The sequence below is a fragment of the Impatiens glandulifera genome, chromosome 5 (assembly GCF_907164915.1).
Source record: "Impatiens glandulifera chromosome 5, dImpGla2.1, whole genome shotgun sequence".
Classification (NCBI taxonomy): Eukaryota; Viridiplantae; Streptophyta; class Magnoliopsida; order Ericales; family Balsaminaceae; genus Impatiens; species Impatiens glandulifera.
Genome location: NC_061866.1, coordinates 50,437,003 through 50,454,387, shown reverse-complemented (window position 1 = coordinate 50,454,387; position 17,385 = coordinate 50,437,003). Strand labels below are relative to the sequence as shown.

General features: G+C 32.0%; 3 protein-coding genes across 4 annotated transcripts; all 3 read left to right on the top strand.

Moving 5' to 3' along the window:
- Positions 1–159: 159 nt before the first annotated feature.
- On the top strand, positions 160–2,240 carry LOC124938279 (protease HtpX homolog). The gene is made up of 8 exons (XM_047478696.1): positions 160–528; positions 632–689; positions 820–887; positions 987–1,166; positions 1,243–1,339; positions 1,417–1,526; positions 1,662–1,795; positions 1,899–2,240. The coding sequence occupies exons 1-8, from the start codon at positions 322–324 to the stop codon at positions 2,026–2,028; spliced, it is 984 nt and encodes a 327-aa protein (XP_047334652.1). The 5' UTR covers positions 160–321; the 3' UTR covers positions 2,029–2,240.
- A 1,952-nt stretch (positions 2,241–4,192) lies between these two features.
- Positions 4,193–8,382, top strand: LOC124937921 (sulfite oxidase). 2 transcript variants are annotated; one of them, XM_047478255.1, is made up of 12 exons: positions 4,193–4,358; positions 4,520–4,635; positions 4,705–4,767; positions 4,846–4,882; positions 5,015–5,096; positions 5,542–5,660; positions 5,750–5,845; positions 6,507–6,617; positions 6,706–6,807; positions 7,266–7,313; positions 7,516–7,734; positions 8,005–8,382. In XM_047478255.1, exons 1-12 carry the CDS (start codon positions 4,284–4,286, stop codon positions 8,119–8,121), a joined length of 1,185 nt encoding a protein of 394 aa, XP_047334211.1. In that variant the 5' UTR covers positions 4,193–4,283; the 3' UTR covers positions 8,122–8,382. The 2 variants fall into 2 exon arrangements, with proteins under 2 accessions (XP_047334211.1, XP_047334212.1); XM_047478256.1 differs by lacking the exon at positions 8,005–8,382 and having other exon boundaries at positions 7,266–7,405; positions 7,489–7,589.
- A 2,019-nt stretch (positions 8,383–10,401) lies between these two features.
- Positions 10,402–11,820, top strand: LOC124937922 (30S ribosomal protein S21, chloroplastic). The gene is made up of 2 exons (XM_047478257.1): positions 10,402–10,858; positions 11,560–11,820. The coding sequence occupies exons 1-2, from the start codon at positions 10,440–10,442 to the stop codon at positions 11,681–11,683; spliced, it is 543 nt and encodes a 180-aa protein (XP_047334213.1). The 5' UTR covers positions 10,402–10,439; the 3' UTR covers positions 11,684–11,820.
- Positions 11,821–17,385: the final 5,565 nt, after the last annotated feature.

Here is a 17,385-nt window from a genome sequence, read left to right as displayed (position 1 = left end):
CCTTAACTTTATTAGAAAAGTCGAGATATTCGAATCCACCTAATTTGTTTTAGTGTTATTTATTTATTATTAAATTTTAAATTATTTTTATAATATTTTTGAAAGAAAAATATTAAGATTTAAATAAAATTTTAAAAAATATCTGATTTTATCTTTCTCTTCCAAAATTGTCAACAGAAAAACGAAGTGGCGGCAAATAGCTGCCATGAGTACGGCTGTGGACACAAACTGACGACGTAGAGAATTATGGCTGACTAGTACTTGTACGCAATTCCCTGAATCGCTAGATCTCTTTCTTCCTTTACCTTATTCTACGATTCAATGGCGACAACTTCTTTGCTTTCTCCGGTTACTGTTATTCCCGCCGTTCGTTTTGACGGAATGAGAATTAGCGTGATGATGACGACGACGACGATGAAGAGGAACAAGAATATTCATAGAGCCGCGACTTGTGTTTGCCGAGCTTCATCGTTGTTGACATTTCGTAATCTCGACGCTGATGACTTCAGGCATCCTCTTGACAAACAAGTAGGTTTTCGAAGAGATCATCTTCTACTCCTCCTCCTAGGTCTTGTTAGTTTCTTTTGTTTACCTGAATTTTGCTTGTCTGGATTGTTCTTAATTTGTTCAGAATACGTTGATTTTGAGGTCAATTCCTGGATTGAACGAGCTTGGGAGGGCTTTGTTAGGTACGAAAAGTCATCTGATTTACCTATCTATCAATCTTCTGCCAAACCCATGTTTTTAGTTACTGAATTGATAAACAAATCTGGATTCTTTTGTATCTTTGTGATTTTATTACTGAAATATCGATTTCAGGAACTGTAGCTGAGCAGGTTATGTTACTTGAGAATATTGGAACATCTGTCCTTGTTTCTAAAAATCAGGTTATTTTACTTCTGCATGTTGATTTCTTTAGTTCTTGCAATTAATGAATCAAACTAATAGACATTACTGAGTTCATTTTTATTTGCGTGTGTTAGCAGCTTCCTGAGCTTCATGAACTGATGAATGAGGCTGCTGAAATACTGAACATTGAGGCTCCTGATCTGTATGTTCGGCAAAGTCCTGTCCCAAATGCATATACGTTGGCTATAGGTGGGAAAAAACCATTTGTTGTTGTTCATACAAGCCTTGTGGAGCTTATGACCCGAAAAGAACTTCAAGTAACACATCTCACAATTCATAGTGTTTTTATTTTCTTTACAAACACTGATCATAATGTATTAATATTGTGGACAGGCTGTTCTTGCCCATGAATTGGGTCACTTGAAATGTGACCATGGAGTATGGCTGACATTTGCAAATATTCTCACTCTCGGGGCTAATACTTTACCCGGTATTTTCTTAACTAGCAACTGCAGCTCTTCCTTTCAAGTTTCATCTAACATATCTGATGGTTTTGCAAATTGATAGGCGTGGGTGGGTTGATAGCTCAGAATTTGGAAGAACAACTGTTTCGTTGGATACGAGCTGCAGAGCTTACTTGTGATCGTGCAGCCCTTCTTGTGGCTCAGGATCCAAATGTGAGTAGTACCCATTTGGAAACACTTTCTAGATATGGGTCTAGACGATAAATTGTTTGAATATGTTAAACTAACTTCTGTTTCCAAATTAATGTGACCTCTTCTAAATCCATATCCATAAATTTATTTGAACAGGTTGTGATATCCATTCTGATGAAATTAGCTGGTGGGTGCCCGTCCATGGCTGACCAGCTAAATGTTGAAGCATTTTTGGAGCAAGCTCGATCATATGACAAAGCTTCTTCCAGTCCTATTGGCTGGTACATAAGGTGGAGACAATTTGGTTGGATCCCTATAAGAAACAGATAACAAGAAGTTGGTCCAGTATTAAATTTTGACACTTATTATATCTGTTTTTTTCTTTTTTCTCAGAAATGCTCAAACGCGACAGCTTTCGCATCCTCTTCCAGTTCTACGTGCTCGAGAGATTGATGAATGGTCGAGGAGTGGAGAATTCAGAAACCTCATGAATCGTGCTATTGCTCGGATCAATCCTACTTAAAAAGGTTACATTCAATGATCTGTTTGAGGTTTTATTTGAAATTACTTATTTTTGGAGATTCCACTATAAATTCTATGCATAGATGTTCTTATTGCCAGCTCATACTTGTAAGTAAAAAGCATAATAGAAATATGTATATTAAGCAAATTAAGGTAATGACAAGATGTAATAGCAATGCTGAGTTTCATAAATTAATTTTAAATGAAAATGTATGTGGCGCTAGTTCTTAACAAAAAACACAGGCTAATGGGATCCTAATAAAAATAATTAGATGGTACCGGTATCTTTTTGTTTGGAATTGGGGCCACTAATTATTTATGCTCATTTATTGTAATGTAAAAAAACATAATATTTATTATGCAACTTTTTATTGTGTAAATCACAATTTATTTTGTGGGGGTAAGCTATAATAGAAGATACAAGGTTATATTTTACTTCAATTTAAAGATTTTTTTTAATAAAAATCAAACTTAAAATATTTTGTCTTTAAATTGAGTCAAGACTATGTTTAATTGAGCTATTATAGGAGATTGCATAATAAGTAATTGAGACCGTCTTAGAACCAAACTAGGCATGTTTTTTACTCTTTGGCTTTGTCATTTTCTTATAGTTTTTATTAGCTCTCAAAACAGAATATAAATGACAAATTTTCTTACTATTTTTAAACCTTAAATTTTCATTCAAAACATATGACATAAAATAATATATACCCATAATTATAATAAAAAAACAATTAAAATATAACAAATAAATAGATTAACATTTAGACCTTACAAATTTGTGCAATTATATTTTTATGTTATATTCAACCCTCTTTTTAACTTTCTTTAACCTTTTTTAGTTTTTATTATATAATATCACGTCAATATATTTTTATTTGTGTATTTAATATTTAGTATATTTAGAAAATAATAAATATAGATTTATATTTTAATCGGATAATGGGGTACTCGATCGACGGGTACCAGACGAATCAGAAATGAGGTACAAATAGAGATATTCATCGGGTTCAGGGTCGGAATTGAGTAGTAAAATTAAAATCGAGTTCGAAAATGAGTACTTCATTGCCCGACGAATAAAGTACCCATTGTCATTCCTAACTATACTAGTGTGACTAAATTGAAATGAAGATACATAACTATATTTATTATACTAGTGTGACTAAATTAAAATGAAGATACATAACTATATTTATAAGTAAAAGAAAATCATGTTCCCTCAAAACTAAACACTTATGATATATATGTGTCCTTGTTCACCTCTACATTTCAAATCTCAACATTAGTTAGTGTTATTATGACGTTCTAAATTTATTTGTAAAAAAAACATTGCATTGTGTCTAATATTGAAACGAGGAGAATCTTAATAAAATTAAAATTGAGTTCCGAAAAGACTACTTTACTATCCGACATAAAAATACTCGTTGTCATCCCTATTTATATTAGTTTGAATAAAAAAAGATTATTTTATAAAAAAAACTAGTTTCAAAATAAAAAAATCATGATCACTCAAAATTAAACACTTATATATATAATAATAATAATTGTCATCCCTATTTATATTAGTTTGAATAAAAAAAATTATTTTATAAAAAAAACTAGTTTCAAAATAAAAAAAATCATGATCACTCAAAATTAAACTTATATATATAATAATAATAATTATCAATATTTTTGTTCATTATTTTGAATTATGCGTGGAACCTATGATTCAAATATTTTACAAAATATTATTCCTTTACATTTAAAATCTCAACATTAATTAGTGTTATATTGACGTTCTAAATTTATTCGTACTGAATCTTGAAATAAGGAGAATCTTATTTAAAAATAATAATACGAATCTTTAAATGGGTGGGTGTGAAATTATGAATCGATATATTTTGTTTTTGTGGTCACTAAAGTGTGAGCTTGTTAGAGGAGGAAGAGAAAATGGAAGTAGTCATCCCATCAATTCTCAATACTGCCAATAATATTTGACGTGGATCACAATATCCCTTACCAAATCCACAATCATAGTTTATATATGGCGTAAAATAAAAGTTTAAGATCCAATTTGCATATCTGCCACAAGTTCATAGGTTGGATTAGAAATTCATTCTCAGCCTTTCGACCAGTCCCTGATTTTTCTCTTTTAATTAGTAAGGGGCGGAGTCAGTTTCCTTGATAACTCCCCCCGTCTTCTCTCTCTCTCTCTCGCCGTCACATTCACCGTCACAACCGGAAGTCACCGGAAAGCTCACCGGAGCGAAGGAAATGCCTGGAATAAGAGGACCGTCGGAGTATTCGCAAGAACCTCCTCGTCATCCCTGCCTGAAAATCAACTCTAAGGTAATCTTACAATTTCATCACACTTATGTATAATCTTACAATCTATTAGTCTAGTAGCTTGATAATCGATTACCGTTACAAATTGAGTGAATGATTGATCTACTTTGTGTTTGTTGTGACAATTGTATACAAATTTATGCTTTATGTTTCTTATATTGTAGGAGCCGTTCAATGCGGAGCCACCACGTGCAGCTCTCGTCTCCTCCTACGTGACTCCTGTTGATTTGTTCTACAAGAGAAATCATGGACCAATACCAGTGGTTGATGATCTAGAAAGGTTAAATTGATATTCATAATTCGATTACTCAGAAGCTGTTCTTTATAAGTATTTCGTTTGGCTTTGCAGATACTGTGTGTCTATAACTGGTTTACAGGGAGCTGAGAAAACACTGTCCATGAAGGACATCTGGTGAGTGATGGATGTGAACATCTATCTTATAATGATTGTTATTCAGATAGGGAACTTATATTATGCTGATGCTTACAGGAACCTCCCAAAATACACTATTGCTGCAACTTTGCAGGTATATGTTAGCGGAGTGATGATGAATTTACGTAGTACCTTTTTATCATATACTTATCATATATCAGTTTGCAAAGCATCTTGATATATTTTTCCTTCATAAGCTAATCCATTCTGGTTTGATGTTTGGCAGTGTGCTGGTAACAGAAGGACTGCAATGAGCAGTACGAAACAAGTAAGAGGAGTAGGCTGGGATATAGCAGCATTAGGAAATGGTTAGTTCTCTAGAGCTTGAATAACTGTTTGAAATGTCTTGCTTATTTTCATTTTATATGTTAGTTATTAGGAATGCCATCACCATCTCAGACTCTTATACCTTGTTTGATGAAAAAATAACTCCTTATTCCATCATCAATCAATTCAAATCATCAGCTAAAATACTAAAATACCCTCATTTTGCTTTTTACAGTTTTTTTTAAATTTTAAATACAAATGATATTTTGGACATTTAAGCCAAATAATCAACTTTTTCATGAACCGGCTTTTTTTCTTTCTTTAAATAAAAAACCTACATCAAACAAACTTTTATAGTGCATGCACTGATTCACAGGATAAAATACATTTTGTCAGAAGATGTTGCTAACTTCAACTTACTTATGGCAGCTATTATGTAGATGCGTTTTATTCTGCTTTGTTTATTACCTTGTGCATTCTCTTCAGCTGTTTGGGGAGGGGCTAAGCTAGCAGATGTCCTCCAACTTGTTGGAATTCCATACAATTCCAGAGTTACACCATCAGGTGGAAAGCATGTTGAGTTTGTGAGCATTGACAAGTGTAAGGTAATCAGCTACATTAATTATGATATCATCTTACAACATACTTACCAAACTTATGGTCTAATATTTGTCTTTACTCGGTTTCTCTGTAGGAAGAGAATGGAGGCCCATATAAAGCATCTATTACATTGTCCCAGGCAACTAATCCTGAAGCTGATGTTCTGCTTGCTTATGAGATGAATGGAGAGGTAAGCCAAGTTACCCCGAGGACCATTATTATTACTTATACTGTCCGTCACTATCTAGTAGTTTCAAGTCACCTAGTTCTTGCTCCAGTGTTTTAGATATGGCCATCTTGATCTTCATGATAATGACATTTCTCTGTGCTCACTACTTTTGTTTTTCTTTATAAGAAAAATTCTAACAATGCTTACTTTCATTTTACTATATGAAAGCAAATCACATGATTTGAATAGTGACAAACTGTTTTTTCGATTCATCCCTGGAGTTGAATACCTCTAACTAAGTGCATTATTCCTGGAAAGAACAAGAAATCTTATATTTACCCTATCCCATTTTTAACGATATAGATGTCATTCTCATAATTTTTTTTTTTATCAAATTCACAACTATTTCTTGTCAAATAACAATGTTTTGTTCACCTAAACACACTAAACACCTTTTAAAATCAATTTCTCAATATGTCATTGAGGGCATTTTAGGCAATATAAATATATTTACTGTTTTCTTTTGTAAAAGAAAGGGGAACACAGGGAATATATCCATTGGACAACCTTATTCTTCACCTTCTTCTTTGTGATGGTTATACCTTAGTTAATTGGTAGTGTCCTTTTCAAAAAAAATTATTTAATAGTTATGCCCTAACGCTTCCTTATTAATTTGCTAAAGACTTTAAATAGAGATCATGGGTACCCGTTACGAGGAATTGTCCCTGGTGTTATTGGTGCCCGTTCTGTTAAGTGGCTAGATTCTATCAATATAATTGCAGAAGAATGCCAGGTGAACAATGTCTTTAAGTTTTTGTATCTCTTTTGCCACTCTCTTCCTTCTAGTCTACCTACTACTCAGTTTGATTTACACTTTATAGGGTTTTTTCATGCAAAAAGACTATAAAACTTTTCCACCTTCAGTGAACTGGGACAACATTGATTGGTCTACCAGGAGGCCCCAAATGGATTTCCCTGTTCAGGTATTTGCTTCTCCCTCTTATCCAATACAATATAGTAATTTACTTCTTAGTTCTTATTGAAGATAACAATTGTGGTTATATGTATCCTGTTGCCTAATGCCTATATAACGCAAAGTAATGTCTCTTTATTATTAGCAATAAAATGAGTCAAATATTTTAACATCTTTATTCCATTTGTCCTCAACTGGGTATTAAAGTTAAGGACATAAAATAGGAAATAACCAGAGTTGCCAACTTCTTACGCTAAACTTGTAAGTGGTTTATGTGTATCAACTTCAACTATTTTTAATTTGAGTTATTGCCTAAACCTTTAAAGAGTAGGTACAAACTTTGGAATCCTGCATGCTGGAACCCATGGAATTTTATAATGGGCCTTGTCCCAAATATTGGGAAAGCCTGTTTGGGAGGTTAACCTAGTCATGGATAACTTATCATTTTCTTATTTTTTATTTTGACAGTGTGCAATATGTTCCTTAGAGGATGAAAACATAGTTCCAACCAGCAAGGTCAGTTATATATGCACTTATTTGGGTTATGCTTCTGAGATATGGACGACATTAGAGGATTGCTTATCCTATTTTTTGCTGCCAGTTTTTCGGTATTTGAATCCAGATACAAAAAACATAAATTCAAATGGGTCCATTAAATACATTGACAAAGGAAGTTATAGTAATGTTTTAGCAATGGACCCATTCCCTATTTATGCAGATAACTGTCCAGGGATATGCTGCGTCTGGAGGTGGACGTGGCATTGAAAGGGTAGATGTGTCAATTGATGGTGGGAAAACATGGGTGGAAGCTTCCAGATACCAGAAGCCTGGAGTGCCATACACTGCAGACGATGAGTCCAACAGCGATAAATGGGCGTGGGTTTTATTTGAAGCGGAAGTTAATATTCCAAAGAATGCTGTGATTGTCGCAAAAGCCGTATGTTTCTTTGAACCGTAATCTTTCTTTACTTACACATGCATTCATGGACTTGATGGCAAGTTTAGGGCCCCTTGTTGCTGTATTATATTTTATATGTAAATGAAAAGATAAAGAAAAAACCCCATCTTAAGGTCTTGTTTTGTTGTGGGTTATTTGAGACCCCTGATTTCTTTTTACCTAAATAACCCTAGATGAAAACAAGTCCCCAAGTGTTCATAACTTGTTGATTTGAACAAAAAAGAAAATTCTCATAATGTTTATTTGCAGGTTGATACAGCTGCAAATGTCCAACCTGAAAACGTGGAAACAATTTGGAATTTGCGAGGAATACTTAACACGTCATGGCACCGAGTGAATGTCAAGGTTTCTCACTCAAATCTATAATAATATGCATTTTATAAAATCTGAATTGACTACTTTGTTGGATTCATATATTCTGCTGATGCTGATATCAGTCAGATAGAATAAATGATAACAATAATAAGGTTGAAAACTAAACTTTGTCCTGTGTGTTAAACTTTAGGGGAATAGCCTGTTTTGACATCATTACATTAATTATGTGTATTATGTATACATACATACATACTCTTTAGCTTTTGTGGGTTTTCTCTTCATGAAGAAAACAATGTTTTAAGAACAAACATGGAATACTTTGTCCATACTCCTATCAGAAGCAAGCTATTTTCCAGGACCCATAACATATCTAGTTTGTAGAAGAACCAGTTGTTAAATACTTCCAAATTGACTGTATTATTATTATTAGTTTATGTATATAACAATATAGTTGGAACCTAATACTAATTTTAGTTAAAATGTGTTCAAATCATAGTAAACTCTATTGGTTTACAACAATTAGCAGTTATTTGATTAGAGGTGATATTTTATTTGTTAGGAATATAAGTTGTATTTCTGCTTAGAGATATAAGTTGATAGTGATATAAGAAATTATTATAAAAAATAGACCTTAGTTTCTTTATAAAATAGAAACTAGCATAGGCTGGTTACTTGTTTTCTTTAAAATGTCTTCTTTTGAAAGGTTAAAGTTTGTGTTAATACAGTTTTAACTTTTAGTACAATATAAACAATATACTATTAGAACATGTGACCTAATTTTTGTTCATTGAACAACTCATCCAATACAGTCTTTACATTGGTAAATTATTATTATTCTTTATTATTGCACAGTACATCTGGATTATATTGTATATGTGATTAGGGTATTAATGTTTCGGTACATTTATACACTCAAATGTATAATCAAACCCTTAAGTCAGGTATGAGAAAATCTCAAATCGAATTCGGTTGTATTGATTTTATTAATTTGACAAAATTATTGCTAAATAATATAATTATATATAAAATTCACTTAAAAAAATAAATACATATTATTTATATTTGTCTTGAAAAACAAATAATGATTTAAAAAAAAATAGATATCAAATTCAAATTATGTATATTTTTAAATTTTAATTATCCTTTCTTGTAGAGACAATAAAAGATGGGGATGTATATATTTTTAAAGTAAAAAGATAATAATATAATAATAAAATAAAAAATAAAAAATAAAAATAAAAATTATTTTAATATTTTGGTTATGGGTAATGAGGTAAAAGAACTGAAAATAAAAATATATTTTTTGAATTTGAATTATTCAAATTGGTTAAATAAAAACTTTATTTATGAATAATAAAGTTAATTATGATATTTATAAATAATATAGAAATAATCATAATAATTTTTTTTTTTTTTTTTTAAGTTTTTCATACATAATTATAATTACAATATCTAATAATAGTTAAAAGTCAAAATAGTATATTATTTATTAAGTTTTTTTTCTCTATATTACATGAAATTATTTTGAACATAAACGTGAGAGGGAGTAAGTGTTTTTAATGTTATTTTGTTAAATATTTAAAAAAAAGTGATATACATAAATAAGATATTATTTGTTTAATTATATTGTTATAAATATTAATGTTAATAAAGATGCTAACGATACATTGTTGACATATTAAAAATACTATTTATTTGTTTTATAATAAAAATGTTAGTAATTATAATAGTATAAACATTTTATTATTATAAATTTTGATATTGTAATGTTAAAATTATTAATAAATTTGTCTAAAAAAATATTAACAAATAGTATAACTATTAAAATTAATTTTCAGTAAAATATAATAGCATAAATAAAATAACATATTATACATATATTAACAATAATAGTAAATATAAATAACAGAAATATTAATGAGAAGGATACTAGTAGTTGAAAAATCAAATCATTTTTATTTATTATTATAAATATTATCTTTTGATTGTAATAATCTTATCTATCCTTTTTTTTTTACAATTAAACAAATTTTGAGATTATATATATATATATATTGTTTTAATAAAATATTATTTATTTATTTTAAAAAATAAATAAGAAATTAACATGATTTAAGACATTTAGACCTATCCTGTTCATATTATTACCGTTTATTTTTTATACATATAACTAAATTTGAAATTAGGTGGGTATATTTTATTTGAAAATAAAATTTATAAAGAAATAAATAAATAAAGGGCAATATAATTATAATATTGGAGGTAGAAAGAAATCTTATCCGGAAATACTAATAAGTAATAGAAGAGTAGAGTAGAGAAAGGGAGAAGTTAAAGAATAGAGAACCGCCTGCCTCCTCATCTGTTCTCTAATGGCTGCCTCATCTCTCTCCAATCTCATCTCCTTCTTCATCCCTTCCTCCAAGCCACCTTCACTGTCGCCGCCTAAGCTTACCAATCTCCATCTCCCATCCGAAACTATCTCTTCCAAGGACAGACGCGGCGGCCTTCTTCCAATTGTCGCGAACCACCGCTCATCCTCTGATGATCTGTTGTCGTCGGTGGTATGCCCGTCCCTGGCTTACGCCAACACTTTGTTTTTCCGGTCGGCCTACAACGTTCAGGTGATTGTGGAAGATAACGAGCCAGAGGAGAAGCTGTTGAATCGATTCAGGAGGGAGGTCATGAGGGCCGGCATCATCCAGGAATGCAAACGCAGGAGGTTCTTTGAGAATAAGCAGGATGAAGTTAAACGCAGGACCCGCGACGCCGCCAAGCGCAATCGCCGAAGGTGGTTGGTGGTTTTCGTTCGCCTCTTTTCTCTTTCACCCTAACTAACTAACTAACTAACTGAATCTACACTATATATGATGATAGCTTCTTCTAGAATTCATAGCCTCCTGGGGTTGGTTGGAGATAACCAAACTAGAGATAGAAATCCTTAACTTAGTCATTCTCAGCTTCTCTAATCTTCCCTTTTTTTCATATGATTGATTAATTAATTACTCTGAATTGGATGGGCAAATATGCATACATAGTTAGTTGGTTCCTCATTAAGATCCAAATCTTCTTTGTTATGCATGTTTGCAATTGCAATTGCAATAGAAATGCCCCCCATTTTGCTTACACCTTGGTTTATCAATTGACACCACCAACAATTGTCAGTTCTTGAAATGGAATACACAAAATCACTTTATAGTATGGACTTGAGAGTGTGTTATGAGCTCCAAAATGGGGTTGTATTGTATGTAGAATTCTATTTAGAAAGGAAAAGTCTTTATTAGAGATGTTTAGAACACTGCTACTTCTAATGGATTTCATTTTGTGATTTGCCCTTTTTGAAACCCTCATCTCTTTTTCATATCAGATTGATTGATGTTGTTGGTGCACACATCTAGCTTAGCTCTATTGGAGGATATTTTAATGATTGAAATGCAAAGGGTCATTTAAAACTATGCATGATGAATGATATGTTCCTTAATAATTGTGCAGACGAACGATGTTTAGGGGTCCAGCGGCACAGGAAAGACAAGAAGGCAGCAACGGTACCACCCCGAAAGCCCAGAAAGATACAGGAGATGATGATAACTGGGAAGTTCCTGAAAACCTTCCCTAGACACTGTTGTTATGTATTGTAAGAATGTATTGTAAGAATGTATGTATGAACCCTAAAAGGCTTTCCATTTTATCCATATAATTTTGGCTTTGGCTTTGTAGATGAATTATGGAAAGAGTGATTGGAGTTTTATTGGAGATTTAGTATGCCAAATTTATTCGCAGCAATGTTCTTGTTTCCTTCAAATACTGATTATTATTAATAAAAAGTTTTTGAGTTATATATCAACTTATAGTTAAAAAATTAAACAATCTTTACTTGCAAAAAAAAATTAATTCAACTAAAAAGAAAGACTAATAAATAAAAAAAGAGGGCTATATTTTGCTATCTATCCGGAAGAAGCTAACAATTCAGATGGGTTAGCAAAGCCAAAAGATGATGTCTTTCTGCTTCCGTCTTGACCGTACTTTTCATTCCATTTTCGAAGCTCGTTCATGTTGGATGCTTCGTATGCAACCGAAGGTGCCACCTATATTTATTTTTGTAGGGTCAAACATAATAAAAATAAGCATTATGAAATTAATTAAACAAGATGAGTTTCATGAATATAATACTTTAGCCATGGACTGAATGAAGTCAGCCAAATTGAGTGGCCTCATTTCTTCAACATTCTCAGAATCACTTGTTAAGCCCTGAAAAACGATAGATCATTAATTTAAAAAATAAAAGTCATCATGAATATGAATAGAATAGAATAGAGGTCTATATATGTATATGATTTTACCTTATTCTTCTCTTCATCATCTAATATTTCTTGCACTGGTCTATATGCAGCAGCAACACAAAGGTTCTGCAGATTTAACAAGTTATAAGAGAATGTAATTACTTACTTTAGTTGGTATAAAAACAAATAATAATAATAATAATTTACCTTTAAGTCGCTCCCTGAATATCCGTTGGTGGCCTTGGCAAGTTTTTCAAACTGAAATCCTGGTTCTATATTTTCTTTAGCTAGGAGAATTTTGAGTATCTTGACACGATTGCCAGCATCTGGGAGGCCTACATATATCCTGTAAAACAGTTCATTAGAAAGAAAATAAAAAGAAAAGAAGAGCATGTAAAGAAAGTACCTTCTTGGAAGACGACGAACTACTGCATCATCAAGATCAAAAGGGCGGTTGGTAGCACCGATAATTATGATTCTTTGGTTTTCTTTTGACACCAATCCATCCCAAGCTGTCATAAACTCGTTCCTTACATTTCTATTTGATTCATGTGTAGAGGATCTACGGGCTCCAAGTAAACCGTCAATCTGTATTATTAAATATAACAACAACATAATATAAAACCATATGAGTTGTATTATTAATCATTCAAATTGTAAGACAGACAGACAGACCCACCACCCACCTCGTCAACAAAAATAATTACAGGTGCTAGTTTCTTCGCATAAGAGAACAGGGCATTTGTAAGTTTCTCACTTTCACCAACCCACTGCAAACATTATTCATATACACAAATGTTGTTATCTTCCTATTATGGAAAATATATAAAAATTAAATAAATTAAATTCAACAGTTAGTTGCCTTTGATAAAATAGTTGAGGCAGTTATGTTGATAAAATTGATGCGTGCTTCAGTTGCAAGTGCCTTAGCAATAAGGGTTTTTCCAGTTCCAGGAGGTCCAAAAAGTAATATCCCTTTGCAAGGCTAATAAACAAACAAAGTATAGTATTATTATAAAATAGACTAATGAAACAAAAGAGTACCAGTAGTAGTTTAATTATATTTTACTACCTTTAACAAATTTCCATGAGAGAAAAGCTCAGGTCTCCTCAATGGGAGAATGACAAGTTCATCTAATGCTTGTTTTACTTCTTCCAGGGCACCAACATCATCAAATTTAATCCCAATTTCACCTGGAGGTAAAACGGAAGAGACAAAATTCTTCTCGTACTCATCCTCAACAAGATCTTGCAAATCTGGTTGCTTCTTACTCCTGCTTTTGACTTGTCCAAACTTCTTATTCCACTTTTTAAGCTCGGTGAATTCATCGCATGCAACCGAAGGCACCACCTACCCCCCATTTATTTATTTAGATTAATTAGAACACAAACGAATGGTAAACATCAAATTATGCATGCAATGTAATTTAATTTAATGCTAATACTTTATCCTTGGACTGAATGAAGTCATCCAAATTGAGTGGTCTAGGGACAGTTGACGATGCAGAATCACTTCTTAGGCCCTGATAAACAAAAATGATAATAAATGGGGAGGACACAAACTGTCAAATACAATGAAAATCATTTGACAGGAGTCCAAACAGAAGAACAAAGGCATGATGATTTACCACCACCTTCTTCTCTTCTTCTATAATTTCATGCACAGGTCTATATGCAGCAGCAGTACAAAGGTTCTGTAAAAAAAATTAACAAAAGAATAATAAGATAAAGCCATATAATATCAGTACTCTCTAGTTGAGTTGATAGTACTTAACCTTTAAGTCACTCCCTGAATATTTGTTAGTGGCCGCAGCAAGTTTTTCAAATGAAAATCCTGGTTCTATATTCTCCTTAGCTAGGAGAATTTTGAGTATCTTGACACGATTCTCCTCGTCAGGGAGGTCTACATATATCCTGTAAAACAGTCCAGTCCAGTTCATTAGAAAGAAAAGAAAAGAAAAAATAAGAGAATGTAAAGAAAGTACCTTCTAGGAAGACGACGAACTACTGCATCATCAAGATCAAAAGGGCGGTTGGTGGCACCAATAACTATGATTCTTTGGTTTTCTTTTGACATCATTCCATCCCAAGCTGTCATAAGCTCGTTTTTTATATTTCTAGTTGCTTCCCCTTCATTGGATCCACGGGCCCCAAGTAAACAGTCAATCTATATGAAATATATATAACAACATAAGACTTGTGAAATATAAGATCATATAAGTTGTATTATTAATCATTCAAATTGTAAAAAAGTGTGATCATTGTAAATGAATTTTGTCAAACAGATCCACCACCCACCTCATCAAGAAAAATAATTACAGGTGCTATTTTGTCCGCAAATGAGAACATGGCCTTTACAAGTCTCTCACTTACACCAAATGTCTGCAAACATTATTCATATACACAAGTGTTCATTAGTTGTCATCTTCCTATTATGGGAAATCCATAAAAACAAAATAAAAAATAGATTCAACAGTTAGTTACCGGTGATAATAAAGTTGTGGCAGTTATGTTGATAAAATGTGCGCCTGCTTCAGTTGCAAGTGCCTTAGCAATAAGGGTTTTCCCAGTTCCAGGAGGTCCAAAAAGTAATATCCCCTTGCAAGGCTACAACAAACAAACAAAAATATATTCCTTTTTTCTTTTCTTTTTTAAATGGGAGTATTATGTTGAAATAGACTAATGAAACAATACTAGTAGCAGTAGTTTAATTATTTTAGTACCTTTACCAAATTTCCATGAGAGAAAAGCTCAGGTCTCCTAATTGGGAGAATGACAAGTTCATCTAATGCTTGTTTTACTTCTTCCAGAGCACCAACATCATCAAACGTAATCCCAATTTCACTTGGACTTACAACGGCTGAGAGAAAATGCTTCTCAGCCTTCTGCATGAATTTATAAACTAGTATATATAATCCTGAAAAATTCAATTTAAGATTCATTTACATTACAGGTATGTGTAGTATGTACCTTGAGATTTCGTGCAGGTTTTATCGATTTGTGACTCATAAGTCTCACTATTGCAGTCTCAATGCTACAGAAGATGTCAAGTATTCTTTGTTATAAATTTAAGCAGGAATATATAAGTATTAAACTTGGCAAGTTGATCTTATTCTCTTATTTATTTCTCATTTATATTAGAATAAGTTGGTTAAAAAGAAAATCATCAATAATATTTATATAAATTCTTGCAACTTATTATGAGAATAATATCTCAAAAGTATCTCTTTCTCTCTATTAAAAAAATCTCACAAATAATTTGTGAATAAAATATCAAACAATTCTCTCATATTTTTACCATTTAAGAGGCAGATTCAATCGTTCTCCTTCTACTGAAGGTTCAATACAAGATGCTAAGTAGAGATTTTTTGCCCAACCAACTACCTTTTCAGCTTCTGAAAAAAAAAAAGTTGCATGGTTAACATGATCAAGACTTCTTGCGAGAGAAAAAAAAAATTCTTACTTGGCTTGTTAAGTATCACATGACCATTATCAACTACATCTAATAGATCCATGCATGTCAAATCATGTTTTTCAAGAACCTGAAAAAAGCAATCCTCCTCCCTTAGTTAATCTCGAACCTTAGCAAGAAAATGCATATTTTTGTTAATAATTGCATAGACAGTACTTTTGTTTGTACCTTTTGTAGTTCAGTTATGTTACTTCGAGTTAAAACAATTTGCATGTCCTTTACGAGTTGTTCATTAAATGTTCTCAAGACATCTTTCTCCTACAAGAAACAAAAACAGTAAGATCGCAGAGTATGTCACTAGACTTTACAACTATAAATTATGAAAGATGAAATAAATTGATACATACTGTTGGAGGATGTATGCTTATCACATTAGAAAATAGCTGAAGAATTTCATGACCTTCTACCTGCATCTTCGTGGAATTCAGTTCAGTAAATTGTTTGAAAAGAGGCTGAAGCAGAAATAATTCTCCATTACCAAAAAGTTTGCCAAAATCAAATGCAAGCCTTTGTAAATTTCGTCAACTGGAAATTGTATCAATCTATACCTACTTATAATCCTCAAAAAGAAGGGATAATCATATACTTTGTTCTTCAAAGTTAAGCATCTGTCATGTCTAAGTTATTTGGGTAATTCTGTATAGATAATATTTATTGTTCATGTTACAAATTGAAATTCACAGTTGATGGAATATACTCTTGGTCAATATTTATTTATACTATTTTCATAATCATTCCATTTGTTCTAAGTGGAAATCGAGGTCTCTTAAGCACCACTCTTCCGACTTGAGCTAGCTTAGAAATTATCCACTACATAAATTTTCTAGTATGCGTGCAATTTAGAGGCAGGAAGAATTAACAATTTTGAAAGTAACTTGGTCTGTTGGACACAATGGAAAAGAGGTTATACTGTATAAAGATAGATGAAATGCTTGGAAAAGAAGAGCAATAAAGATAATAAGAATGTGGAATCTCACAACTTTCTTATCTGAAGAAGAATCTGTTTTTACTTTGTTTTGCCCACATATCAAGACAATAGGTCCCGATAGATCATCAAGCATCTCCTGCAGCTTGTTAAGGAACTTTTCACGTCCTGTTTTGGTAACAGCCCTTGAAAGCCACACAGATGGGTCTGGAAAATAGACAATAAGAGGCTGTACAGAACTCAGGACCTGCAGTTTAATGGAATGAAAATATTCTTAAGATGCCATTTGTGCACATTTCAATGGCTGTACAGAACTTGCATACATGCATGCATACATACATACATACATACATACATACATACATACATACATACATACATACATACATACATACATACATACATACATACATACATACATACATACATACATACATACATACATACATACATACATACATACATACATACATACATACATACATACATACATACATACATACATACATACATACATACATACATACATACATACATACATACATACATACATACATACATACATACATACATACATACATACATACATACATACATACATACATACATACATACATACATACATACATACATACATACAT